Genomic DNA, 27513 nt, shown 5'->3' with positions numbered 1-27513 from the left:
TGTTATGAATAATTCTGTGGTTTTATATGAAGGCTACTGGATTTAGGACATAAATTGTATTAAGGACATACTTATAAGTAAAGGGGCATCCTAAGTGTCTCAAATAAAATTTTATAGAGAATGTTAAAGCACATTTGAGAAAGTGTAACAGGAATTTGAGTGAAGGGTCAATGAGAATTATACTAATCTAACAACTTTTTTAAAGCCTGAAACGTCAAAGTTTTAAAAATTGAGTTGCAGAGGTATTTAAGAAATTACCTCAGACTTAATAAGTAACAGCACTTTCTTAAACCAAACATTTCCTAACTTTGTTCTAAGAGTTACATTCTGAGCTTCTTGTCTTGCTGATCTTTGATTCCTTGGGTGGAGGTGGTTGTATTTATAACAGATGCTAGGAGTATCTATGTCTGTGTCTAAATCCAGTAAGGATGCTCCAACTAGTAAGTCTGGGTCAAAATTAGAGGGAAAAATTCAAATTCAATTACATTATTTTATGGCATTTGAAACATGTACTTTTAGGAATTCAGCTGAATTGTACTGTCCTACCAAGAAAAACCTACGTTCTTTTGTTTGCAGGGACACTTGGGCAGGGACCACATGCCAGCCCTGTGAGTCGGGAAGAAGAGGAACCAGGACCCCGGCCTGGGCCACCCATACCTATGCTCAACAAACCACGTTCCACAGTTGGGAAGGTGCCATCCTTCCTGCCCCAGCACTTGGGGGTGAGTCCGCACGCTCACCCTCCAGCTCCAGCTCTCGGAACTGGGTCTGGCAGAGCTCTCCAGGGAGATGCACTGTTCCTCCTCCACCTCACTGCCTGCACACCCTCTTCCCAGCTCTGCCAACAGGACAAACCCTGCTATCCCCGTGGCTCTTGGGGACCCCCCAGACCAAAAGGGACCAGAAATGCACCCTAATAAGCTTGGATCCTGCACAACAGAACCCCCATTGGGTTCATTTGACTCAAATTCCCTTAAAATCAAACATCATTTGCAGCCTTCAGTTCCACGTTGGTACTGAATTAAGAGTTCAGAAAAACATCATTAATGTATTACTTCAGGGGAAGTCAAAGGTGACACTGCTCGGATGACCTCAAATTCCACCCCCGACGCCCAATGTAATGCTGTTTAAGCACTCAATTCTGTCTGGACACTTTCCCAATGAATAGTGACTTTAAGTTATAAGAAGGCCAAACTCACACAGTGACACGTTTCAGGGATTACTTGTTATAGTCGTATTTCTGCCTGAGATTGCAGCCAATGGTGGTTTTATGAGAATGACTGCTAAAACCGAAATTTTTAAATATGATGAAACTTATTAGTGACTTATAGGAAGTAATTAACATCATGAATTTCCGTAAAAGCAGTGTTTATTAAAGCTTTTTTCTTAGTGAAAAGTGCCAGATAACCAAGTATTACTTATTCTATCACTTATTGAGGAAGAAATTTTACACATTAGAGCAAAGCAATACAAGTTAACATAGAACCCCATTGTTACCAACCTCTTGTAGGCAAGAAAACAAGCCTGGAGGACTCAGCGGGGCCTGTCACCTCCTCATAGGGAGGGATGGGAACACCCGCGTCTCCAGTACCCGACAGAGTCCAGCACAGACCAGGACTGAGACCGCAGTCTGCAGAGAAGAGTGCGTCCTGCTGTCTGTAGGGACACGCTACTCAGCCCTGGTGCTCCATGATACTCAGTCTCTGCTGCACACACTCAGATGGCCTAGGACGCTTCACTCAGTATCAACAGATGAATACACGGGCTTCCTAGGAACAGTGAAGCCACGTGAGAAAATTCTCATGGTGCCAAGCAATGACCTTGAAGCCCCTCCTCCTGCTGGCGGCAGGGCCAGGACCATGCTGCTCCTGGGCCTTCAGAGCAGACGCACAGTCTTCCCAGTTACTGTCAAGAAGTCGTCATCCGCCAGGGCGCGCAGCGCTTCTTCAAACATGTCCTTGGTGATTGCCTTCGGGGAAGAGCAAAGAGTTTACATCTGGAGCTGCCCTCCCCAGACACACAAGGAGCCCAAGTTCAGAAACCACTGGAGTCTCCTGCCTTCTGGGCGGCTGGACAGACATTTCATGCTCCAGCTCTTCCCCTAAAGGGCTTGATGCTAAGCACCACAGGCCTGGCGCCCCTGGTCTGTGTGAACCACTCAGCGGTCATGTGGGGCCAAGAAGGGGGTGTCAGGAAAGCAGGCAAGGGCTGGTCCCAACCAGCAGAGCCCCTGCCGTGAACCTGGCTTTCCTAATAACAGCCAAAAACTGCAAACACTAAATGTCCACCAACAGTTGAGTACATGATGGGGAAGGCATGAGACAGAGCAAACATGTCGCAGTGGATTCAGTGTCACAGAAAGAGCTAAGACTGTCACTGATTAAAAAAGAAACCACTGACTCTGCTCAAAACTACTCATCTACATCCACACAGAAGACTGAAAAAATTCTCAATGTGATCACTCACTATGGATGGGGACCGTACTTCTCTTATGTGTATCTACATTTATTACTCAAGCAGTAAATGAAGGGGGAAAGCTAGGGAAAAAAACTTTAAAGCAGCATCAAAGGAAAAGAAAACTATTAAACAAACAAAATGTCCATGTAAACACTTACTATGTCAGACTGTCCCCGAATATCTTCAAAGAGCTGCTGGTATTTCAGGGCTGGTGTCTTGCCCTTTGATAAAATAAGCTTTCTCAATGCTTCCGCTAACTCTTCTTTCCGCTTCCGAGAGGTAGCACTCATTCCTGAGTTAAGAGAAAGCAATGAAGATGTTTCTCCCATAATCAAGGGAACACCTTTCAAATCTCTAGTATTTCTTCTAAAATAATCTTTAGTCTTGTCACCAGACAAGGTAAGGGGATGGTGGCTGAATGCCAGAGTGAGGTCTGAATCCTGTCCCCAGTTTTATAAAAGCTCAGAGCCGCTACTGGCCACTGAGACACAGCCCAGCAGTCCACACAGGAGCAGAGTCCCCCTTGTGGGGGCCTGAATCACTCGGTGCCTGGACGGCTGGGTGGGACAGAGCTGGGCCGAGTGTGCCAACGTCTGCCTCCGCCCAGCCCCATCGCGTGTTCATGGGGGCTCTGACTCGAGATAGGGCAGCACCCACGTCGGGGGAAGGCTGACCTGTGGTGAGGATGGAGATGTCTACGATGCCTGTCCGCGGGTCGGTGGCCGACTGCTTCAGTGCCTCCCGGTGCAGGCGCTTGGCCTCCTCCACGTCAATGGCCTCCACCTTGTTTGAAAACCGCACTTTCGCGTGGGCTTCTGCCAAGCGGATCAGTGACTCCAGCTGCCGGGGGTACGCAGACACCATCCCTCGGCTACTGCCAACCTTCCTCATGTCCACGTAGGCCTGCAAGACAGGAGACAGGCTGACTCCTCACATGGTGACCGCAGGGAGGGAAGTCCTGAGGGGAACAAGAGCATGGTCTAGCCTTAGGCCTCCACCCTCATCTGGGGGAGAGGTGGCACCAGTGGGGGGATTGTGGCGCTGGGGAGGGAGCTGAGGACTTGGCTTGTTCACACCCTAGGAGGACCAAATAGCAGCAGGCCAAGGGGCGCTGACACAGAGCACACAAAGGGTAAACTGTGAACTCGTGTGGATGACCTGATTCTCAAGATGACCCAGAGGGAAAACTACGAATCACTTCTGTCACTTGAGCATCTTCAGAACTGTCAGGATGGAAAGCCCACCAAAGCACTAGGAACCTTCCTAGTGTCACAACATCCATGCGTGTGTCACCAGGCACTGCTGCCCACTTAAAAGGTACTGAGAAGTGAACATAAAATACTTCAATTCTTTAGAAATGAGCAAATGCAGCTCAGAGACCAGAATTACAAAGTCACTAAGTATTAACAGCCTCACCGATATTTCAACTCAGGCATCCTGGTCTTAAATACACTGTGCTTACAAGAACTTTAAAAAGAGCACACAACTTGTAGAAATAATCCTTTTCCCTCTTCCACACGTGGAAAAGTCAGCTTTGCAACACAGGAAGGAAAACAGTTGTAGAAGACAGTGTTGTTCTTGACTAAAGACTGTTTCAGGGCTGAGCAGGGCCCAGCAGCACTTCGGGCCGCGGTACCTCGACGAGGGCCTGGCTGGCGTCCTGGCTGAGCCTTGGTGTCACGGTGCTGTGCGCGTAGGCGATGTAGTCCCTGAGCACCGCCATGTCCATGCCCTCCTCCTGTGCCTGCTCCTCACTCTGGTAGTACAGGGACACCAGGTGGTGAGCCAGGCGCCGGTCGTATGCCTCGTCCTGGGGGTCCAGCATGAGGAAGATCAAGTCAAACCTGAGGAGACACGGTGATGGTACCCAGTCAGGACACCCACGCACCTGATGTGGACCTGCGGCCTCCGTGGGAGTGGCAGGCGCGCCCGGCCCAGGTGGTCCAAGGAGCTCAGGCCCCCGGGTCTCCTGCCCCAGCCCTCAGTCTGCCTGGGAATAAGTGTTGGGCGCTGAAGGTGAGTCAGAAGCAGGAGGCTCTGGAGGGAAACACTGCTGTGATTCTGAAGACTGGAGGAGGTGAGTGAAACACATTGAGCTGTGCTGGGGAAAAGGAACTATTTGTGTAAGAAGTGAAGGAACCAAATTCTAAAACCCATTTATGAAATACATCCATCCTTGAGGGGAAGCCTGGGTCACATCTCCCCTCCCACAAAGGCAGCTCTCAGACCCTTGTCTATTGCAGGAAGCTGCTCTCTGCACTTTGCTGATTGTCTACAGTGGCTATAGGACCAAGAGCAGCAAGAGGTGGGCTTCTGACAGAATGGAGCAGACAGGCCCCAACCGCTCCAAGAAACAAGCATCCGTCAAGGTGAGCAAGCGCGTGGTCCTCACCTCAGGACCCGTGACTAAGCAGACATGCAGACCACACCAGCATGAAGAGACGGCGACTGGCTGTGTTAACTCTGGTTATTTCCTTCTCACCCTCACCCTGAGCCTTCCACAGATGAGGAAAATGAAAGCATTTGTTTGATGAACATGTGCTATCATACCTTGATAAGAGTGTGTGGGGCAGCTGGATGTTTTCAATGGTGGTTTTTTTCGGATTCCACTGAGACTCAATCGGGTTTGCTGCTGCCAGGATGGAGGTGCGGGCGTTGAGCTGACAGATGATCCCAGCCTGCGGGAGGGACCGATAGCGTGGTCAGCAGCCTCACGCTGAGGCCAGCAGGAGCTCAGAGCCCCTGCCTCGGGTGGCCTTTGCCAGGAACCCCTGGCACCACAAGCACGGTACCTACAGCATCCACTGGGGAAGCCTAAGCTGAGTTTCACACCAAGGATGGAGGTGGGGGTAAACATTTGCTGTGACTACATCTTCTCAAAAACCAAATCCCTGGCATGAGATTTAGGACAAAAGTTCTGTGAACACCAGGCATTAGAGGTTAGTACCGCACAGAGGACCCAGGTCCTGTAGAGGACACTCAGATGGGCTGGGACCTGACAGCAGAGTGTTGGCCAGCCTCCCGAGCTGCAAGTCCAGACGCTGTGGTCCAGGCCCCATCCCCCACCCCCACGCAGACATCAGAGCGGGCGGGTGGCTGACCTTGGCGATGGACAGTGTCTGCTGCTCCATGACCTCGTGTAGCACGGAGCGCGTGCTTTCATTCATCTTGTCGAACTCGTCGATGCAGCAGATGCCATTGTCGCTCAGCACCAGGGCGCCGGTCTGCAACACCAGCTGCCGTGTCTCAGGGTCCTTCATGACGTAGGCAGTGAGGCCCACGGCACTGGAGCCCTTCCCGGACGTGTACTGGCCCCGCGGGACCAGGTTGTGCACGTATTGCAGCAGCTGGGACTTGCTGGTCCCTGGGTCCCCGCACAGCAGGATGTTGATCTCCGCGCGGAACTTGCCCCTCCCTGTGTGGCTGAAATCCTTTCTAGTCCCGCCGAAGAGCTGAAGCAAGATTCCCTGGATAGACGGACAGACAGGTCTCAGCACTCACCTGAGGTGGGTGGTGGAGAGGCAGGGGGCTGAGCAAATGGATGGTGAAGAGATCAGAGGACGAGAGCGGGTCAGAAGCCACACAGGGCCTGCCTGGAAATGGGTGAGCCGGGGGTGGAGATGAGGGTGCGGCCCCTGTTCCACCCGAGGCTCAGCCTTTCCCGGTGTTCACACCATCTGACCTTGAGCTTTCAGGCCTGGCCGTAAGCAAGAAGCCTTTCGAGGTCAGTTACCTTCTTTATATCTTCATGCTCATAGATGCTTGGCGCCAGGGCAGATGCAAGCCTCTCATAGATGTCTGGCTTCCTGGAAAGCTCTTTGAGCAACTCCACACGTTTCTCAGAGAAAAGTTTCTGCTCTGCTTCTTCGTCAAGGCCATGCAGACGCTTTGAGTCAGTCTTCCGGTAGTGAATGACGTCAATGTGGGTTTTGTAGACAGACTTCACATTGCTCACTCTGGGGTTGATGCGAATGGGGACGGCTCGATAGATGCCTGAAGGCACGAAGGACACCCTCTCACCTGCCTGCTCTCAGTCCAGAGCAGGGGGAACAGGGCTCTGGGGGCTCTGAGCACAGCCGAAAGGCTGACTGGGGAAACCCACCTCCACCCGGCGCCTGCCTGCTGCTGTGTTCAGTGTGAGACAGAGTTCTTATTTCTCTTTAAGGGAATGTACAGTTATTAATAATTTGACTAAAAATATTAAAATCCTGTTCCAAAAGCCTAAAAAGAAAGGAAATCCAAAAGGCTCACGTATTTAAAGTCGCTCACTAGTTATTTCGGACAACAAGACAACCTGCTGTCTGGGAAGGCACCACATTGGAGGTCAGAGGCTGGCACTGAAAACAGCAGCCCCAGGTCATCTGCCCCCAACCAGGTCAGAGGCCTGACGGTGGAGCCCCTCACCTGTGATGTGCACTCTGTCCCCAGGCTGGACCTTGTCCACGAGGTCATTGTGAGCAAAGAGGACGACCGTGTGCGGCGTCTGCCCCGCGGGCATGTCTTCGGGGGACTCCTGAAGCTTGATCTGGAAGGACAGGGAATGGACATCTCAGGACATCCAGATACCCGGCACCTCCACTGCCCCAGGGACGTTGCTCTGGAAGATGGCTATGCTCACCACAACACACTAGTCTCCAGCAACTCAGTCTCACCTCCATTCCGAGAGCATTGTTGAGTAAACACTCCCCCACATGGGGGTGGGATGGCCACATCAGGGTGGCAGTGGGTGAGCCTGCATCACCCTCTGCCTGCTTTTCTAATCCATTCTGGGCGGCACTCCATTCCAGGTCAACCCACTCAGGAAGCGTGGTTTTAGGGCCGCACGAGTGGACTGGTTACACTGGGCTTTGGAGGACCCAGCAGGGGCAGAACAAGGACGGGGTTGTGGAGGGTGCACGCACCATCTGCTTGTCGGAGAACACAGAGCGGTTGTGGATGAGGGCCATGCTGTGGCTGGTGTGGCAGCGCTCGCACACGCAGGGCTCGGCGATGCGGCCACGGTCTATCTCCACGCGGGCGGTGTGGGCACACACTTGGCACTGGAAGAAGGCCTCCTGCATCTCTGGAATCAGCTGGGATGTCCTGATCACCATGCCACTGATGGCGATGAGCTGATCGATATCTGCAAGGCGGAGAGAAGGCGGCTTGTCCCAGCTGGGCGTGGGCCTCCCCAAGGTCTGGGTCTGCTGTCCAGCCCTGGAGGACCTTGCCGCAGGCCGCATGGGGATGCTGGAGTCACAGGAGACGCTGTGGCCAGAGCACCAACACTTCGCTGGGCACCCTCAGCTCTGGCCTGGGACGCCCCTCCTGTGTCCAGCCGGATTCCTCTCAATCCCTCAAGTCTACTGACCTGCACCAAGCTCAGCTGGCCCAAGGCTGCCTGGGGACGAGCGGACTTATGACGTGGCTGCAACAGCCCATGTGCTTGTGATAATGTTCTTTATAGCCATAACCATCACCCCACTATACATGTGGGGTTCAGACTTACCAGTCCCACTAATACCTGGGGCCCTGAAACAGCGTTTCCCCAAATAAAGAACAGAAGCTTCAGGTCTGGTTTCCAAACCTTCGGCTGCAAACCCTCCGATGGGGGCCCAGAGTGCGCCATCTCCCTGGGCTGAGACCCCTACACTGTTTTTCTGCCTCTTCTCTTTCTTCCCAAACCAGACATTCTCCTATGCATCAGGGAAGGGACCATATTTTATAGATCTGCTTTCTAAACTGATTCTGAGAAAGTGCCTACTTAGTAAAGTAACTAAAACTATCATCATTGGGTAAGTTTACCTTAAGATAGAAAACTGTCAAAAGTTATATCTTTTATATAATTTCATTTGTTATTAATAAAAATAGGTATGGTGACCTACAAGCATATGGCACAACAGAGCCTGCTCCCGGTTTCTGTTAACTCACACTCCACCGTCACTGTTACCAATTCCTTTAAGGTTCCTTGGTAAAGTGACTCTCACGTAAGGTATTTTCCTGCTGTTAAAAACATTACCTTCTATATGTCAAGAGTATCTCAATAAAGCTGGGAGAAAGACAGTACCTTCTGGATTCAGGTTCCTCATATTCTTAGTCTTCAAGGCGTTGAATGGTCTCACTTGAATCTGATGCTCTAAGATTGAGTCAGGGTAGCGGTCAAAGAAGATCTCATTGACTGCCATGTCAAAAGTTGGGATGACTTCCTAAAAAACAAATGTAGGATGCCAAGCTATGCTTGTATTTTTAGCTTAGGATTAAATAAAGCAACTGACATTAGCAAGGCATAAAAACAAAAGAACATGGGATAATCCAGAAGCATTATCCTAGAAATCACACATGTGCAGTTCACAAACCCTTGGGCATGCTGGAATCTCACACATCAGCACTTTCTCACTTAAAGAGGCGAGTCTACAGTAGTTCCTTCATGCTGTGCTGGCATGACTGTAGGCTTTTAATTAGTAACACAAGCCTATACTTTCATGTCTTTTCCTCCATATCAAAATGATAGCAAGGTAGGTAAAACTATAATTCTTACTCAAATTTGTTAACACCTGTTCTCTGTTCTGTAGATGAGGAAATGCTGCTCGGAAGCTGAGGAACTGAGTCAAGGTTACACAGCAATTCAGCAAAATCAAGATTTAATAACAAGTCTGCTTGCCTCCAAAGCCTACAGCTATTAATAGGATCAGTATAGCTGATGCTTTGTTGATAAAGCCTGGCCTTAAGCCCAGAGAAGACTGTAGTATGGTTAACACACCCTGTTAAGACATGGCAGGCGTGTGACCGTTTGACCATTTTCATTCAAGATATTTCATATCAGCAAACCCAACACACTATTGTGAGTCACTATTACCTTATTCATATACTAAGAAACACTGCCAATCAAACTATGACATGCCAGCAAAAGTAACACGTATCTTGATTTTCAATGTTAATATGTAAAAAACAAAGTGTTCAACTTAAAAAAGAAAGAACATGATTTAAGGAATTTGGGGGGAAATTCCCTGGCGGTCCAGTCATTTGGACTCCAAATCCCACAAGCCATGAGGCATGGCCAAAAGAAAAAAGAGAAAAAGGAAAAAAAAGGCTCTTTGAAGCATATTCTATTTATAAAAAATTTTTTTTTAAAATTCTCATTGCCTTTTTTATTTGGATAATTGTAGATCCACATGCAGGTGTAAGAAACATAAAGATCTGACTCTGCCCAGTTTCCATTAATGATAACATTTTGCAAATAGTCTAATATCACAAGCAGATATTAACTTGGTACAATTCACTTATATTCAGATTTCCCAGTTTTACGTGTATTCACCCTTGTATATATATGTGTGTATATTAAGTTCTATCAATTCTATCACCTGCATAGGTTCATGAATCTGTCACCATAGTTAAGGTACTGAATAGTCCTTCAAAGCCACCAAGATCCCTATATTGTCCCTTTGTCACCATACCGAGCTCCCCCTCCCCTATTCCTTCTCTGTAACCCCAAGCAACTACTCATATGTCCATCTCTATAATTCTGTTATCTCAAATGTTATGTAAGTGGGAACCGTTATTAACATCACCTTTTAGATGTGTATGTAACCTTTTGGAATTGCTCCCGTGGGATCCATCCAAGTCACAGTATGTTTTACCTCTGAGGCATGTTCCAGACTGGCTATACCACAGCTGTTTGCCCACAACTGACCTGAAGGACATTGGGGCTGATTCCAGCTATGAACATCTGTGTATAGGTTTTATGTGAACATGAGCTTTTGCTCCTCTGTGATAAATTTCCAGATATGCAATTGCTGTGTCATATAATGGTTATATGTTCACTATTTTTTTCTTATTGGAGTATAATTACTTTACAGCATTGTGTTAATTTCTACTGTACAACATGAATCAGCCGTAAGTGTACACACACACCTTCCTCACGACTATGCTCTCAATTTGTCCCATCTTCTCATCCCCTATAGTGTCCACACACACATACACCGGCACTCTGCAGGCATATTCTGTTACTGAGAAGACTGCTATCCAGGAACCCTGCAGGTGTTCTAGATATTTATTGTAGTCCGCCAAGGTCAAAGCCAAATTCTTACCTGTGGGTAACAGATGAGCTGTCTGTAGAGGTTTGTATCAAATGATTTTATGTGTTCACAGTTTACGTTTAAAAACGGCTCTCCAGTAACATTAATCTATAGAATAGAACAAACAAGTTATATTCTGTTAATTGTTTTAAAACAGTTAATTGAATTTTTAGGTAAGCATATTTCATTACCTCTCCAAGTCGCTGCATGTACAGAGGTTCAGTAATGTCTATGCCAACATTTTCTTCTTCTTTAGCCAGAGGATCAATGAAACGCTGAAGAAATCTCTAAACATAGAGAAAGATTAAGCAGCTACTCAAGTTATGGGCACTAGGGTGCATGTATCTTTTCAAGTGCTCATCAATAAACAATTGGCTTAAGAAGATGTGATGGGACTTCCCTGGTGCTCCAGTGGTTAAGAATTCACCTGCCAATGCAGAGAACATGAGATCCACCCTTGGGAAGAGCCCACACGCCTCAAGGCAACTAAGTCCCACAACCACTGAAGCTCACAAAACCTAGGGCCCATGTTCTGCAACAAGAGAAGCCACAGTAGTGAGAAGGCTATGTACCACAACTAGACATAGTTCCTGCTCACTGCAATGAAAAGCCCCAGTGTGGCAACAAAAACCAGGCACATACACACACAAAGTGACATATATGTTTATATAAAATGGAATACTACTCAGCCATAAAACAATCAGCCACTTGCAGCAACACAGATAGGTGCAGACAATATTGTACTTAATGAAGTAAATTAGAAAAAGACAAGTACTATGTATCACTATCACTTATGTATGTAATCTAAAAAATAACACAAATGAGTCTACATACAAAACAGAAACAGACTCCCACAGAAAAGAAATGTGTGGTTACCAAAGAGGAGGGGGAGAGGGGAAGGGAGGGATAAATTAGCAGTATGGGGTTAACAAACACAAACTACCTGATGTAAAATAGAAAAGCAACAAGGATCTACTATAGCACAAGAAACTATGTTCAATATCTTATTAGTTACCTATAATTAAATATAATCAGAAAGAAAATTTATTACGGCAACTGAATTACTTTGCTGTATACCTGAAACACAATATTGTAAGCCAACTCGACTACACAAAAATAATAGTAGCGTCAGAATTTGAAAACAAGCACGTTTTTTTTTCCTAAAAACTGTATCTATGATTCTCACCCACATAAGCATCTGTGCCTAAACACTGGGGCACTTGGACATAGGTCATGCACACTTGCTCCCACATTTCGAAGCTTGGAGGAATGACACCTCACCTGAAAGTTTTCTTTGCACGTTGCCACGTTTACATCTGTTCCCCAAATCACGAGTTTTTGGCCCAAAGACTGCTCGCTCGCCACTGTATCTTCTGCGGCCGGCTGCACAGGAAAAGCCGACGGGAGCGGGTTCGGGGGACCGCCCGCATCGCGCACCCCACCGCGCCCCGACCGGCCCTGGACTCACCCCGTCCGAGTGCAGGTCCACCTGCAGTCCCTTTCGGGCCGAGCCCAGGTCGGGTCTCTGCCGCAAGGGAGTGCCGCGCACGCCGCTCCTCGGGGTGCCCTCCACCCGCGAGCTGGGGGTGCCGTAGGTCAGCGGCGAGCTCAGGTCCAGGTCCAGGGGGACCGCTGGGGATCGCATCCACACGGGTGAGCCGGGGCGGGGGCGTCCACCCCCCCCCGGGTCCCACCCCCGACTCCCCACCGGGCAGCGCACCTGCGGGCGGTGCGCGGGACGGGGTGCGGGGCTCGGCGCCAGGCGACGAGGGCAGCGGCTGCGGCTCTCCGGACGACAAGGGGTCCTGGCCTGCGGGGGTGGAGGGCACCGCGGCGTCGGCGCGGGCGGCACCGGGCCTGCACGGGGGCTGACCCGGCACCGCCCGCCCTCCCCGGGGACTCCGCGGGGCACCGCAGGGACCAGACACTCACGTGGCTGAGCTGAGGCGGCCCGCCGGGAGCCGCGGCGGCTCGGGGTAGATGCAGGAGACGACATGGCGGGCTGCGCAACAGGGACGCGGGTTCGCGTGGACGCTCCCTATAGACCCCCGTCCCTCTCCCCTCGGTCCTGTCTTCCCTCCTCTCAACTCTTACACACCCTCGCCGCCCCCGGCCGACCACAACCAACCCGCCGGACCCGCCCGGGCCCACCTAAGTTGCGCGTTTCAGCTCCGCTTTAGCAGTACGCAGATTTCCCGCCGGCGGCACTGTTGGCTCCGCCCCCAGCGGCGGCCCGCCAATCGCGACAGCTTCCTCGCGCGGCCCCCGACCCCGGAAGGCACCACTGGGCAGTGATAGGGGGAACTGGACGGCCTCAGCCCGCGCCCCGCAGGACACCTACGCACAACTGGCTCGGCGCTCCCCTTCTAGAATGGTCTTGACCGCCATCGCAGCGCGATTTCGCGGGAAATCTGTGGAGGCTGCATTCCCGGCCGGCCTCCACGGCGGGGGTCGTCCCTGTGTCCCTTGGGATTCCAGACGACCGCCCTTACCCCGACCCCCGTTACCAAGGACTAGCGGTGGCCCCTGACCCGAGCCCTAGCCTGTCTCTGTCTGCCTCGGGCACTTGGTCACCTCCAACTCGCCCCTTGTTCTCCACATCTATTTCCGGAGGTCGAGCGGTTGGGTTCCTGACTCTCCCGAAGTTTGAATGCATTGTGCTTTGTGTATCTTAACTTAGGATGTCTAAGCCGCCGGTCCTACAGGGCAGGCCATCTCCTCGAGGATCTCCATCAGGGACCCGTCGCCCGCATGGAGTCCGGAGCACTACAGGGCCGAGGCTGGGTGTGCTCAGGGCTCATAGATTCCCCTCCCCGGCCCACTAAGGCCCCATTCGGCCCAGCACCTCGCCCCCTAGTCCTAGGGGCTGGTCCGGGCCCAGGCAGTTGTGCGCACGCGCCGGAAAATCCTCCCATCCCCGCCCTTTCCCGCCCAGCGGCACTTCCGGTCCCGGCAGGGAGAGTGGTGTTCGCAGCTGGAGGTTATGGCTGATTCGGGATCCTGCGTGCGGGGCTCCCTACTGCAGCTACAGGAGTCCCTGTCCGCTGCCGATCGCTGCGGCGCGGCGGTGGCCAGTGGTCAGCTGCTGCGGGGCCTGGGGCAGGAGTGCGTGCTGAGCTCTGGCCCCGCGCTGCTGGGTGGGTACAGCTCCGGGCTCCGGACGGCCGGTGCCCGGCAGCCGGTTCGAGTCCGAGTGGGCACCGGGGGTGGTGCTTGAACGGGTCCGTGGGAATTTGTGATCTGTGTAAAACTGTTTGTCAACTTCCTCTGTTCTTAACGCCAGAGGAAAGGTATTTCAAAGCCTGAGGTGGTGGAAATGCTCTGAATTTGGCATCACTGCTAACCACGGTGGGGAGCCACGATGAGAGGAAAGTTTTATGTTCTTCCACCTCATTGTCGCCTCAACCCACCAGCACCTTTTCCAAACCCCAGTTTTGCTGTTCCTTTGGAGAAACGAGTCATGCTCTTAACTTTTGACTTATGCCTGGGTAAGAACTTGACCCTTTGCAGCAGAAGTGCCTCTTAGCATTTTTAATGTGTCATTGCGTGAAAACTTCAGTTACACCCCCTTGTAAAAACACAAATATGCAGACTTCATGATGCGTCCTCTTAATTAGAGGATGAGATTTTCTTCCGAAAACGTCATTGTTAATAAAGAGGGGGAAATAAAGCCTTAAAGAGATTGCTGTGTAGTGCTTACAGACTGCCAGGTTGTATTCATGAGGACAGCATCACTGTGTAAATGCTTTCCAATCTGTTCAGTTTTGTTCCTTTAGTAACCTTGTCGTAAAGCAGTTCGAGGTTCACTCTATCCAGGATGTATCCTTTCACTTGAGGGATTGTAGGGCTGTGTACTAATTTCCTATTGGTCCTGAAATACACCACAAACTTAGTTTTTACAACAGCTCAGGTTTGTCGGTTACCGGTCTGTGGTTGGAAGCCAGCAGGGATCTATCTCATCAAGCTAAAACCGAGGCAGCAGGCAGGGCCACTCCTTTTTTGAAGCCCCTGGGGGAGAGTTAATTTCCTTTTCATTCAGGTTGTTAGCAGAATTCAGTTCCTTGCAGTTGTAGCACTGAGGTTCCTTTCTTCTGGCATTCCTTGTTTCCAGAAGACACCTACATTTCTTAGATCACGCTGCCCCCCTCCCCGCTTCCTCAAGCAGCAGTGTCAAGTAAGACGCCTGGAACCTGTCCTGCTTGCCTGCCTTCCCATCTCCTTCTCCCCCTTCCACTTGTGAGGGCCCTTGTGACTGCATTGGGCCCCCTTGATAACCCAGAAGTGAAGTGAAGTTCTCTCAGTTGTAACCAACTCTTTGAGACCCCATACAGTCCATGGAATTCTCCAGGCCAGAATACTGGAATGGGTAGCCTTTCCCTTCTCCAGGGGGTCTTCCCAACCTGTGGATGGAACCCAGGTCTCCCGCATTGCAGGCAGATTGTTTACCAGCTGAGCCACAAGGGAAGCTCTGATGACCCAGGGCACTCCCCAGTTTAAAGTCAGATGATTGGCAGCCTTAATTCCATTTGCAACCTAATTTTCATTTGCTGTGTAAAGTTAGCACATTCACAGGTGTGACGCTAGGCATCAGGGTTCTGGCCTCTGGGGCCATTATTCTGACATCACTGTGGAACATTGTCTAGAATTTCCCGTTTTCCGTGTCAAGGCAGACTTAGGCTTGTGTTTTGTCACTTATGAGGCTGAATTGAAAAACAAGCATCACCTTTAGTGTGCGTTTATGGAGAATCTTGGCAACTCTCTTACTTTTCTTTTTTTTTTTTCCAGCATTACACACTTCCTTAGTTTTTTCCAAAGATTTTGGTTTGCTTGTATTTGTTCGGAAATCACTTAGCATTGATGAAGTAAGTTGACCATTTCATTTTGCTCTTCTAGTGTATGTCTCTTCATGTTGAGGTGACTTTTTTTTAGCCCATGTTTCCGTAATGTTTATTTCTTTTATTATAGTTTCGTGATTGTAGAGAAGAAGCCCTAAAGTTTTTATGTGTTTTCTTAGAAAAAATTGGCCAGAAGATCACACCTTATTCTCTAGATATTAAGGTAAGAAGGAAAAAACCTCTTTATATATCAGCATCTCTTAACTTACATGGAAAGTTACATGGTAACTTGTAACTTAACATGGTTAAGCTTAATTTTATTTCTGCCTTTCTTGTTGAGGAGTTTACTTATTTTTGCTTGATTGTATTAGAAATTAAGTGGCTAATTTTTTAAAAAATTTAACAAGCTGAGGCCCTTGTGGAAAACTATTAAATGTAGTATGTCAAGTATTGGTATTTCTTCTCCCAGGTGTAGATTTAGCTATTAAGTCTTAGTTATAAGAAGATCTTGTTGATGATTTTGATGTCTCCTTTTAAATCCTAGAATACTTGTACCAGTGTTTACACAAAAGATAAAGCTGCTAAATGTAGAATTCCAGCCCTAGAACTTCTTATTAAGGTAATTAAAAAAATATTTCTAAGTGCGTGTATTTTATGGTACACATATAACTTGAACTGAAAGCGAGAGTTGTGGGTGAGGGATGCTGAGGACTCCCATTGGTGTGAGAAGGTGTCTGTTTCCAGCCATCACCCAGCAGCACCTTGGTGTTCTCCCCTCACACCGCTCTGGGGAGCAGAGGAAGAATTTGGTCTGTGAGGGGCAAGAAGTGAGAAGTGAAAGTTGTTCAGTCCTGTTGGAGTCTGCGACCCAATAGACTATACAGTCCATGGAATTCTCCAGGCCAGAATACTGGAGTGGGTAGTCTTTCCCTTCTCCAGGTGATCTTCCCAACCCAGGGATCAAACCCAGGTCTCCCACATTACAGGCGGATTCTTTACCAACTGAGCTGTAAGGGAAGCCCTTACTCTGAAAACCTAACGCTGCTGAGACTTGCCCAGATTCACCTCATTTTGTCCTTGAATGTTTTCTTGAAACCTTACACTCACACTGTGAAGGTTCTGTGTGTTGTGTGTATGTGGTCATTGGGCTCACTCTCACCTGGGTATCTGCTTAGATGCGTATCTTTTTTTTTGTAGAATTTCTCTGGGTTTTGTTGGTCCTTAAGTGCCTCTGAGAGAAAGGGTCTAGTCACAGGATAATTTTCTTGGGAAGGTGAAATTACGTCTACATCCCTTTCCACTTGGTCTCCCCTGTTTTTCCACCACCCACCTCAGCCCCTCATCCCCCATAACCTAGCTTGATGCCGAGCATGAGTGCCTGGAGACCATGGCTGTGGAACATGGCTGTGTGCGAACAGGTGCAATAGATGGAAGCCTTCCGTTGCTTCCTCCTAGACTCTGCTAACTCGTGTTCGTTCTCTCAGTTACTTCAGACTTTGAGGAGTTCTAGACTCATGGATGAATTAAGAGTTGGAGAGTTATTTACCAAATTCTATGGAGAACTTGCATTGAAAGCAAAAATACCAGATACAGGTAAGATGTATTTAAATGTGTCTTTAAAATGTTTTAACAAATTTAACAAGTTTTTAGTGTAAAACTTGGATTTTTTTCTGCCAAGGTATTTATATTTTACAGATGAACTTTGTTTTAAACTTCTGTTGGAGCATTGTTGCTTTACGACGTTGTGTTAGTTTCTACTGCACAAAAAAATGAATCAGTTCTCTCTGTTTTTGGATTTCCTCCCCGCTTAATACAGATGAATTCTTTTTGCTGGAAAGAAACCAAAATGGAAACAGAAATAATGTGTTAAATGTGCTTATAAAAATTTTAATCTATACAAAATGATTTCTTCAAATAGAAAACTCACATGTCAAATGTAATTTAGCTTATAATAATACATTCACATAAAACATATCAGGAAAGATTCAGTACATAAAACTAGATAGTTTGTGTGGCTTATTGTTAAATTATTTCGAAGTGAAATCCTCTCCTTTTATTTGGGGATTTTTGCTTAATTTATTTAATTTTAGGCCTTAATTTGTCTAAAATTTATTTTTCAGTTTTAGAAAAAGTATATGAGCTCCTAGGAGTATTAGGTGAAGTTCATCCTAGTGAGATGATAAACAATTCGGATAAACTCTTCCGGGCTTTTCTGGGTGAACTTAAGTCCCAGGTATGATAAACTTTATAATCTATTCTGCTTCCTTGTATCTGGTGGGCTTTTCTCTTTTTATGGTACCTTGTGAAACTCTCCTTTCAGATGACATCGACAGTGAGAGAACCCAAACTTGCGGTGCTGGCGGGGTGTCTGAAGGGACTGGCGTCACTTATGTGTAACTTCACCAAGTCCATGGAGGAAGGTATTGCTTGACGGCACTTGAGTTTCTTTCTTTATGGAAGAACTACTAGTCTGAAATGAATTCCTGTGTGATTTTTGAATTTTGTGCCAGTTGTGGATTCACATGCAGTTGTGAGAGGCAATGCAGAGATCCACGTGTGTCCTTCACCTGGCACCTCCCGGTGACGCCTGTCATGACGTAGTGCAGCCTGATGAACCTTCGGGTCTTGCTTGGTTCCAGTTGCTTCCCATGCACCCACTTGGGTGTTGAATTTAGTTCTGTGCCGCTTTATCGCATGTGGGCTAGTGTGTGCCCATGACCGTCGAGGCCCTGGCAGCCTGCCGAGGGAGCAGCCTCCCTCCTATCCTTCTGTAGCCACATCTCCCTCCCCTCCCCTCCCCTCCCCTCCCCTCTCTTCCCCTACTCTCTTCTCCCTTCCCCTCCCCTCTCCTCCCCTCCTCTCCTCCCACAGCCACTGCTCACTCTCCCATCTTGAGCTTTGTCCTTTCACGTTTGTGTAAACAGACTCATAGCAGGTCCTGGCTGCCTTATTTCATGGTGCTTAAGGTCTTCAAGGTACACCCCTGTTGTAACAGAATCCCGCTGTATGAATATAGTACACGTATATCTATTGGGCCATCAGTGAGTACTTGGGTTGCTTCTGCTTCTTTGACTGTTGTGAATGATGCTGCTGGACATGGGTGTGTGAACACCTGGAGTCCCCGCATTCCCTTAGAGCATCCCCAGGAGTGGGCTTGCCGGCCCACGTGGTGGTTCTGTAATTTCCAGGGGCTGCACTAATTCCTGTTCCCACCATCAGGGCACAGTCTCTTCATGTCCTCAGGGTACTTGTTTTCTGTTGTTTGATCGTAGCCTTCCTAGTGAGTGTGAGGTGGTTTCTCACTGCATCTCCCCTATGGCTCTTGGCGTTGAGTGTATTCACAAGTGCCTCTTGCCCACTTGGGTGTCGTCTTGGTTGAAATGTCTATTCAGGTTCTCTGCCCATTTGAAAAATTATATCATTTGACATTTTGTTACTGAGTTGTATGAGTTATTTACGTATTCTGCATATCAGTTCCTTATGGGATCATAATTTGCAAACATTTTCTCCCATTCCCTTGGTTGTCTTTTCACTCTATTGATTGTGCCATTTGATGTGCAAAGGGTCTTCATTTTGATAAGTTCAGTTTTTCTCCTTTGGTTGCTTTTCTCCTTTGGTTCTCCTTTGGTTGCTTGTGATTTTAGTGCCACATCCATGAAATCATCACCAAGTCACTGAATCGTTGTGTCTTTGTAGAAAGCCAGTTGGGCATTAGCTGATTGGCTCATCACTTGTGGGGGTGGATCTTGGTTCTCTGTTGCCCTGCCCACACCACACTGTCTGTATGATATAATTATATAGTAAGCTTTAAATGTCCTGTGAAGTTCTCACATTTTATTCTTTAAAAATCGTTTGGGTATTATAAGGTCTGTGCCTTTCCATGTAAATCTTAGAATGAATTGGTCTGTGTCGACGAAGTCTTGCTTGGATATTTGTGGTCTTTGTGCTAAACCTGTGGATCAGTTGGAGGAGAGTTGATGCCTTAACCATGTTGAGTTTTCTAGCCCATGAGCACAGCGCACCTCTTCATTTAGTTGAGTTGGGTCCTCTTTGATTTCTTCCATTAGCATTTTGTAATTCTTGTGCCGCAGATCCTTGCCTGTTGGTTTTAAACTCTGTTTAATACAATTTTCTTTTTAACTGTCAGTAGTGTTCTTCTATAGTATCTCAAATTTAAGCTTAGAGGATAATCTAGCTGTGAGAGCATTATAATGAATTCATTTGTTTTTAAAGGACAAATCAAACTTTTAAATTCCAGAAAATTCTTTAAAAAAACTTGTTTGCTGTTGCTTACCATTTTTGTTCAGATAATTGTCAGATTTTTCTACCTCCTGCATGTGTTTGTTTTTATTGAATTGCAGCTTAAGAAATTGCCAGATCTGATCATTTCAACCTGAGGAAGCAGCGGTTTCTAACGTATCAACCAGGTGTTCCCAGTCTTTGCTGCCTCTGAGTAGAGAAGCTGGCCGAGCTGCTGCTGCTTCCCCTCCTTGGTCTCTCTCTCCGGCTCCCTGTCCATGGTGCATCCCGCTCTCTCAGCTCCCTGCTCAGGGATCTCCTGTTTTCTGAAGCCTCTGTGCTTCCTCGTGTGAGCCGCTTTCTTGGGCTTCTGTAGTCCTCTCTGTTACAGCACTTTCTGTGACATGTTTTTCGTCTCCTAGACTGTCTATTTTGTCACTTGACCTCGGTGGCAGGTGACGTTGCTTATTTCTGTTTGTCTTTGCTTGGCGTGTTAACTGACATTCGGTGAACAAGAAAATTAATAGTACTTATTGCTCATTAACCATGTGCTAAGGATTATCCTGTTCATGTTGCAAGGGAAATTCCTGTGACAACTCACTAAAGCAGGTGATAATATGTTTGTTTCCTGGATTAGAACACTGGACTGAGGTGGACAGAATAATGGCTTCCAAAGATGTGCCATAGGTCTGAGTCAGAGGGGAATCAGGTGTGGATGGGACGTTGAGACGAGGCTGTCCAGGTAAACCCAGTGTGATCACAGGGACACTTGACTGTGAACGAGGGTCAGGGTCAGGGTGCTGTGACGGGAGAAGCTAGCTATGAGGATGGGACTGGGGCCCCAAGGCAAGGAGGGCGAGCAACTTCTAGAAACTGAAGGCAGCCCTCAAGCCTCTAGAGAGGAGCACACCCAGGGACTCCTTCCTTTGTCTTATTTTAATGACTTATTCATTTTTCTGGCCATTCTTTGCAGCTTGTGGGATCTTAGTTCTCTGACCAGGAATCAAACTTGGACCCTGTCGGTGAATGCACCAAGTTCTAAGCCAGGAAGTTCCCTATTTTATTTTTTAATTGAAGCGTAGTTGCAGACCAGTATTGTGTTACTTCAGGTGTACAGCATAGTGATCTGACGATGAAGCACCTTAGGAAATGACCACGACAAGTCTCATAGTGTCTGTCACCAGAGTTGTTATGACAGTGCTGACCATACTCCCCAAACTGTGTGTCACGTCCTGATCTGCGCCTGGGTCTCTCATGCTCCCCGCTCGCTTCCCTCTGGCAACAAGCAGTTTGCTCTCCGTATCTGTTTCCGTGTTTCTTTGTTCTTTTAGTTTCCGCTTTTAGGTGAGGTTATGTGTCTTTCCGTGACCCTGCGTCGCTTAGCATAATGCCCTCTAGGTCCATTTGTGTAGCAGCAGATGACAAGACCTCATTCTGCAGCTGAATAGTATTCCCAGAAATACGTATACCTGCACATTCGCCACATTTTCTTTATCCGTTCTTCTGTCTGTGGGCACTTAAATGTTGCTTCCATGTTTTGGCCATTGTCAATAATGCTGCTATGAATACTGGAGTGTGTGTATCTTTCTAACTACTGTTTCCGTTTTCTTTGGATCAGTACCCAGAAGTAGAATGCTGGATCACGTGGTAACTGTAGTTTTCTAGGAACCTCCGCTCAGTTTTCCGCAGTGGCTGCACCAGTTTTCATTCCCATCAGCAGTGCATGAGGTTCCCTTTTCTCCACCTCCTCATCAATACTCTTTATTTGTTGTCTTTTTGATGACAGCCATTCTGACAGGTGTGAGGTGAGATCTTGTGGTTTTGATTTGCATTCCCCTGGTTAGTGATGTTGAGCATCTTGTGCCTGTTGGCCATCTATGTGTTTTTGGAAAAATGTCTATTCAGGTCCTCTTTCTCATTTTTTATTTTTATATTTTTTCAGTTTTAAATTTATTTGTGTCTAATTGGAAGATTATTACTTTACAATATTATGTTGGTTTCTGTCAAATATCAGCATGAATCAGCCATCTGTGTACATACGTCCTCTCCCTCTTGAACTTACTTCCCACTTCTCACCCCATCCTGCATCTCTGTATTGTCACAGTCTGCTCATTTTTCTTTTTACTGAGTTTTTTTTCTTTTTTTTTTTTTATTGAGTTGCTAAGTTCAGTGTGTTCTTTGGATGTTAACCCTTTATTAGACCTATCATTTACAAATATCTTCTCTCATTCAGCAGCCTGCTTTTCTGTTTTGTTGCTGGTTTTCTTCACCATGCAAAAGCCTTTTAGCCTGACGTAATCCTGCATGTTTCTGCTTTTGTCATCCTCTAGTGAGGTAACCAGAGAAGGCAATGGCACCCCACTCCAGTACTCTTGCCTGGAAAATCCATGGACGGAGGAGCCTGGTAGGCTGCAGTCCATGGGGTCCATGGGGTCGCTAAGAGTCGAACACGACCAAGCGACTTCACTTTCACTTTTCACTTTCATGCATTGGAGAAGGAAATGGCAACCCACTTCAGTGTTCTTGCCTGGAGAATCCCAGGGACGGGTAAGCCTGGTGGGCTGCTGTCTATGGCGTCGCACAGAGTCCGACAGGACTGATGCAACTTAGCAGCAGCAGCAGTGAGGTAACTCCAGGTGGCGCCAGTGGTAAAGAACCTGCCTGCCCATTTAGGAAATGCAAGAGATGCAGGTTCGATCCCTGGGTTGGGAAGATCCCCTGGAGTAGAAATGGCAACCCACTCCAGTGTTCTTGCCTGGAGAATCCCAGGGACGGGGGAGCCTGGCAGGCTATAGGTCATGGGATTGCAGAAGAGTCAGGCATGACTGAGCACGCATGCATACATGAGGTAACAGAGCAAAAACAGTACTGCTAAGACTCATGTCAAAGAGCACAGTGTATGTTTCCTCTAGTTTTGTGGTTTCAGATTTAGGTTTAGGTCTTTAATCCATTGAGTTTACTTTTGTATGTGGTGTAAGAAAAGGGTCAAGTTTCATTCTTTTGCATGTAGCTGTCCAGTTTTCCTACCACTATTTGTTGAAGAGGCTATCTTTTCTCCATTGTATATTCTTGCCTCCTTTTTCATAGATTAACTAACCATATTTCTGTGGGGTTTTTTCTGGGCTTCCTATTCTGTTTCTTTGATCTATGTTTCTGTTTTTTTGTGCCAGAACCATAACGTTTTGATTACCGTAGTGCAGTTTGAAATCAGGGCACACAATGCCTCCAGCTTTGCTCTTCTTTCTCAGAGAGTATTTTGACTATTTAGAGTCGTTTGTGTTTCCATTCAAATATTTTGCTTAACTGTTACAGTTCTGTGAAAAATGCCATGGATACTTTGATAGGGATTGCATTAAATTTGTCAACTGCTTTGAGGAGTGTGAACATTTTATCAAAATTAGTTCTCTCTACTTGTGAGCACAATATACGTATGTATATTGTATGTATGCATACGTATGTATATTTGTGTGTATTGCACAACACACATATGTATATTGTATATATACATATGTATATTTGTATGTATGCATATATGTATGTATATTTGTATGTATTTTTATATGTATATTTGTATGTATTGTCTTCAGTTTCTTTCATTAATGTCTTAGAGTCTTCAGGGTATAGATCTTTTACCTTCTTGGTTTAATTTATTCCAAGTATTTTATTCTTTTAGATGCAACTATGAATAGGATTATTTGTTCAGTTTTTCTTTATGATAGTTTATTATTAATGTGTAGGAACACTATAGATTTCTGTATATTAATTTTATACTCTGCAGCTTTACTGAATTCATTTATTCTAATTGTTTTTTGGTGCAGTCTTTAGGATTTTCTATATATAGTGTGTCATCTGCAAATAGTGACAGTTTTACTTCTTCCTTTCCACTTTGGATTCCTTTTATTTCTTGTCTGATTGCTCTCACTGGGACTTCCAACACAATGTTGAATAAAAGTAATGAGAGTGGTCATCCTTGTGTTGTTCCTGATCTCGGAGGAAATGCTCTCAGCTTCTCACCATTGAGTATGACGTTGGCCCTGGGTTTGTCATGTACGACCTTTACTGTGTTGAAGTACATTCCTGTTTTACCCACTTCATTAAAAGTTGTCGTAAATGGGTGTCAGTTTTGTCAGAAACTTTTTTCTTAATCTATTGAGATGGTCATATGATTTTTAATTCTTTGTTGAAGTTCTTACTGTGTTCTTCTATTCTTCTCCCGAGTTCATTGAGCATTTTTATGACCATTACTTTGAAATTTTTTTCTGGGAAGTTACTTACTTCTGTTTTGCTCAGTTCTTTTTTTGAGATTTTGTCGTCTTCTTTCTTGTAACATGACCTTTGGCCCCTCGTTCTGCCTAATTCTTTATTTGTTTGTGTTTGGTAGCTCAGTTACGTTTCTTGGTCTTTGTGTAGAAGGTGTCCTGTGGGGTCCAGGAGTGCAGCTCTCCCCCTTCCCTGGACTGCCCTGGAGCTGGGCACTCCAGAAGCCGGGCACTCCAGGAGCATCCCCTGTGGTGGGTGGGCCAACCTGGCCTGGGGGCCACTGTGCTGCAGTTTCTAAGGCCTGGTTACCGCTGTGGCTGGTGCTCTGGCTTGTGGGGGCAGCCTGGTGGAGGGAGCCACTTTGGGGCATGCTGGTGCTGGCTGAGGTGTTGGCAAGGCAGGGGTCACTTTGGGGAGGTCCTGATACCAGCCAAGGGCCCGCATAAAGGGCTGCTGGGGGTGCAGCTTGGAGGAACACCAACTGTGTCGGGTGTGCAGATGAAGCCGGGTGAGGTGGGTGGTGCTGCTGGCTTAGATGGAGAGTCAGACCCTGCACCTCATCTTCTGGGTGCAGGGTCTCCAGCTGGGGAGCTGAGGTGGAGTCCAGACCCTGGGGCCCCAGTGCTGGGGATGGCCTGACAGCACTACCTTCCTCCAGGGGCCACTCCTGTCTCCACTTGTGGAAGGTCCATCCTGCTGTTTTCAGGTCATTCTCGGGGTTTTCTGCTTGTGTCTGTGATGTTGATTCCAGATTGCTCACCTCCAGAACTGGGTGGTAGTAAGTTTGTGTTGTTTTAAGGCACAAAGTTGGTGAGAATTGATTACAGTGGTGACAGGAAACTGATGTAACCAGTGCAGGACTGGGACTTGAGCCTTGGTCTGAGGCTAAAATTCAGGTTTTTGGGCCATGCTGTGATTATGTGACTCCAGGCAGTAGTACTGGGTACTAGCATGTTCATTAATAGAGGAAGGGGTCCACTGTCTCCAGCAGAGCAGTGGGTCGTGAGTCTCATGAGCTTTGCCAGACACACCTTATGATCTGTGACAGTGGCTGCTTTCTGTCTTTCCTCAGATCCCCAGACTTCAAGAGAGATTTTTGATTTTGCATTAAAGGCAATCCGTCCTCAGGTAGGATTTAGTATTCTAATTCTTTCACGACTGAGCCTTGTGATTGTCAAACATTGATGGTAGTTTTTTTTTTTTTTTTAATAGATTGATCTGAAGAGATATGCCGTGCCTCTGGGTAAGATTCTACTTTTAAGGAGGTTATTAGGTTGGTGTCTGAGTGAATGTTTGCCTAAACTGTGAGTGAAGGTGGCGCTGTGACCCCTGTGATGCTCCCACGTGGTCACTGATGGCAGCTCTTGGTGCTGTTCGAGATGGTCACACTAAGATTGCACCATTTCAGAAGAAATTACTTCAGAACAATCCAGATCTTTTGATTCTATCTTTATCTAAATAAACCCTGATCCTACTTCTGACCTTTGTTTTGGGGGTCACTGGCCGGATTGTGGGCCTCTTGATTCAAATAGAGGATGGAGGCATCAGGTGTGAGGGGACCCCAGGCCCCTGAAGTAAGGATTCGGGGGCTTTGTGAGCACAGTTTTGGTTTGATGTGTGGCTGAAGCTTCCTAAGTTCTTTGTCCTGCCCTTTGTCATCCTGTTTTAAATACGGTGTGTTCTGTGTTTGCAGCTGGGCTGTCCTTATTCACCCTGCACGCATCTCAGTTTAGCACCTGCCTTCTGGACAACTACGCTTCTTTGTTTGAAGTCCTGTCGAAGTGGTGCAGCCACATGAATGTGGAATTGAGGAAAGCTGCACACTCAGCTCTGGAGTCTTTTCTGAAACAGGTACTATGTAAAACTCTTTCTATGCAAAGACATAAATTCCAGTCTTCTGCATGAACATTTGAAAAAAAAAAATACAAGTTGGTCCATTAGCTTCTGTAGTACTTAAAGAGGAAAGTTGGTTATCCCTCTGCCACAGGAGTGGCAGCAGGTTTGGAAGAAAGAAAGCTTCAAAGACATCAAGTCTGATCAGGTCCTCAGAGCCAAGGGCGGACAAGAGAGTGAGGAGGTGGGACGGAGGGAAGGCTGGCGGTCAGAAGGTCAGGGCTCCCTGGAGGCGGTGGCTGGGTCAGGGTGGGAGCAGGGAGGGGAGGGAGACGGTGGCAGGGTCTGCTGTCCTGTTAGACTGGATGCTTGTGTCTCTGTGGCTTCTCGGCTGAGGCGACCTCTCCTATCTAGGTTGGGTGTGGGTGCAGGGAGCCTGCAGGTGGCCTGCCGTCTCCGGGTGCTGAGACCTGGGGCCTTTGTACAGGTCTGGGCGTGGGCTGCAGGTCGGCACTGTGGATGCATGTCTTCCTTCTCCCTTTGGTGATTGTCTGGCTTCTTCCCATCCTTGTCTCGGACGGTCGTGGGCAGGTTGCGAGAGCTTCCTGATGCCCTTGCTGGTCTCGAGTTCTGGCAGGTGTCACTGTGTGTGGTGCATCGTCATCTGCTTGCTTCTCAGAGTACTTGCTTTGGCTCACGTAATTATTGTAGCTTATTGTTTTGAGAAATGAGACACCTTTTTTTTTTTTCTTCCCCTGGTTGTTAGTTCTGAACCCTCTCTGTGTTCGCTCCTGGGGGTCCTGTCTGTGGGTGACTCTGAGCTCGCCAGCTGCTGGGCCTGCCCAGCTCTGTGTCACCTTGAGTCAAAGATGAGTCTAAGGAAGCTTTCTGCTTCATCAGGGAGCTTTAGTCCGGAGCCTGTGTTTTGTGCACGTCTTCCTGTGTCTACCTGGTCTCTCTCTCAGTCCCTTTCTCTAGGAAGAATGCATCACGTGTAATAAAGGCTTACTTAAGGAAGTGGCTTTTCTGAACCTGATGGAGACTAAGTGGATTGAACAGATGGTTCTTTACAAGTAATAGCTGCTGTGGACCTGATGTTGTCCCATTCGGCTGTTCCAGCCTTTTCACGTTTGGATGGATGCCTCTAAAGTGAACGTTGTGTGATGCAGGTTTCCTTGTTGGTGGCACACGATGCCGAGGCACACAGGGGCGCGCTGCGCTTCTTCATGGAGCAGTTCTACAGCATCATCAGGAACGTGGACGCCAACAGCAAGGACCTGTCCATCGCCATCCGTGGATATGGGCTCTTCGCGGGGGTATGTCTCACTTATTGACCCCTTTTACTTTCATTTGAATGTTTAAATGAATATACTTTAGTATCTTTTGAATAGCATCTCACACTTTTGAAAACATTGTTCTTGTTTGTTTTGTTGTTAATGTGTTTTTTCAGTGCTTCCTATGTATCATCTCAAATATTCATAACTCTCCTATAAGCTTTTAGGAATATTATTCCACTTTACAGATGAGGAAAGTGAGGCCAGACAAGTTAGGGGACTCATGTAAGGGTTCAGCCAGCGATAGACAGAACCGAGACATGGCTGCAGCCTGGAGACGAGGAACACCATGTTCTCCTGGCCACGCCTGGCCGCCCATCACTGATGAGCCCCTGTGCTCACTCTGGCATGAGTCCCTGAGCCTGGGTGAGGTCTGCTGGGAATACTGGGAGTTGGTGTGGCTGCATCCTCCTGGAGGGGTCTATGGCTCCCACTGGCGGATTACGTCTCCTGCTGTTTCTCTGTACAGATCCCCATCAGGGCTACTCCCCTGCTGTTGGG

At 47.6% G+C, this 27513-nt stretch overlaps 2 protein-coding genes across 4 annotated transcripts in view; one reads left to right on the top strand and one right to left on the bottom strand.

Moving 5' to 3' along the window:
- Positions 1–1351: 1351 nt before the first annotated feature.
- On the bottom strand, positions 1352–13420 carry MCM4 (minichromosome maintenance complex component 4). 2 transcript variants are annotated; one of them, XM_069599993.1, is made up of 17 exons: positions 12663–13420; positions 12444–12513; positions 12232–12321; positions 11980–12143; positions 11793–11894; positions 10703–10798; positions 10524–10619; positions 8504–8642; positions 7359–7579; positions 6862–6982; positions 6191–6450; positions 5559–5924; positions 5008–5135; positions 4094–4301; positions 3132–3360; positions 2616–2749; positions 1352–1969 (listed from the first exon to the last, which is right to left on the bottom strand). In XM_069599993.1, the coding sequence occupies exons 2-17, from the start codon at positions 12505–12507 to the stop codon at positions 1877–1879; spliced, it is 2511 nt and encodes an 836-aa protein (XP_069456094.1). In that variant the 5' UTR covers positions 12508–12513; positions 12663–13420; the 3' UTR covers positions 1352–1876. The 2 variants fall into 2 exon arrangements, with proteins under 2 accessions (XP_069456094.1, XP_069456096.1); XM_069599995.1 differs by having other exon boundaries at positions 12853–13400.
- Positions 13421–13456: 36 nt separating this feature from the next.
- Positions 13457–27513, top strand: part of PRKDC (protein kinase, DNA-activated, catalytic subunit) — a 129835-nt gene continuing 115778 nt past the window's right edge. For both annotated transcript variants that reach the window (XM_069599970.1, XM_069599971.1), the window contains exons 1-11: positions 13457–13648; positions 15297–15373; positions 15477–15569; positions 15891–15965; positions 16831–16939; positions 17467–17579; positions 17667–17766; positions 24918–24973; positions 25058–25088; positions 25539–25696; positions 26848–26994. In XM_069599970.1, coding sequence (XP_069456071.1) covers positions 13495–13648; positions 15297–15373; positions 15477–15569; positions 15891–15965; positions 16831–16939; positions 17467–17579; positions 17667–17766; positions 24918–24973; positions 25058–25088; positions 25539–25696; positions 26848–26994 — 1113 coding nt within the window. In that variant the 5' untranslated portion in view covers positions 13457–13494. The remainder of the gene's footprint in view (positions 13649–15296; positions 15374–15476; positions 15570–15890; positions 15966–16830; positions 16940–17466; positions 17580–17666; positions 17767–24917; positions 24974–25057; positions 25089–25538; positions 25697–26847; positions 26995–27513) is intronic.

Source organism: Ovis canadensis, chromosome 9, assembly GCF_042477335.2.
Source record: "Ovis canadensis isolate MfBH-ARS-UI-01 breed Bighorn chromosome 9, ARS-UI_OviCan_v2, whole genome shotgun sequence".
Classification (NCBI taxonomy): Eukaryota; Metazoa; Chordata; class Mammalia; order Artiodactyla; family Bovidae; genus Ovis; species Ovis canadensis.
This window is presented reverse-complemented; position numbering and strand designations above follow the sequence as displayed.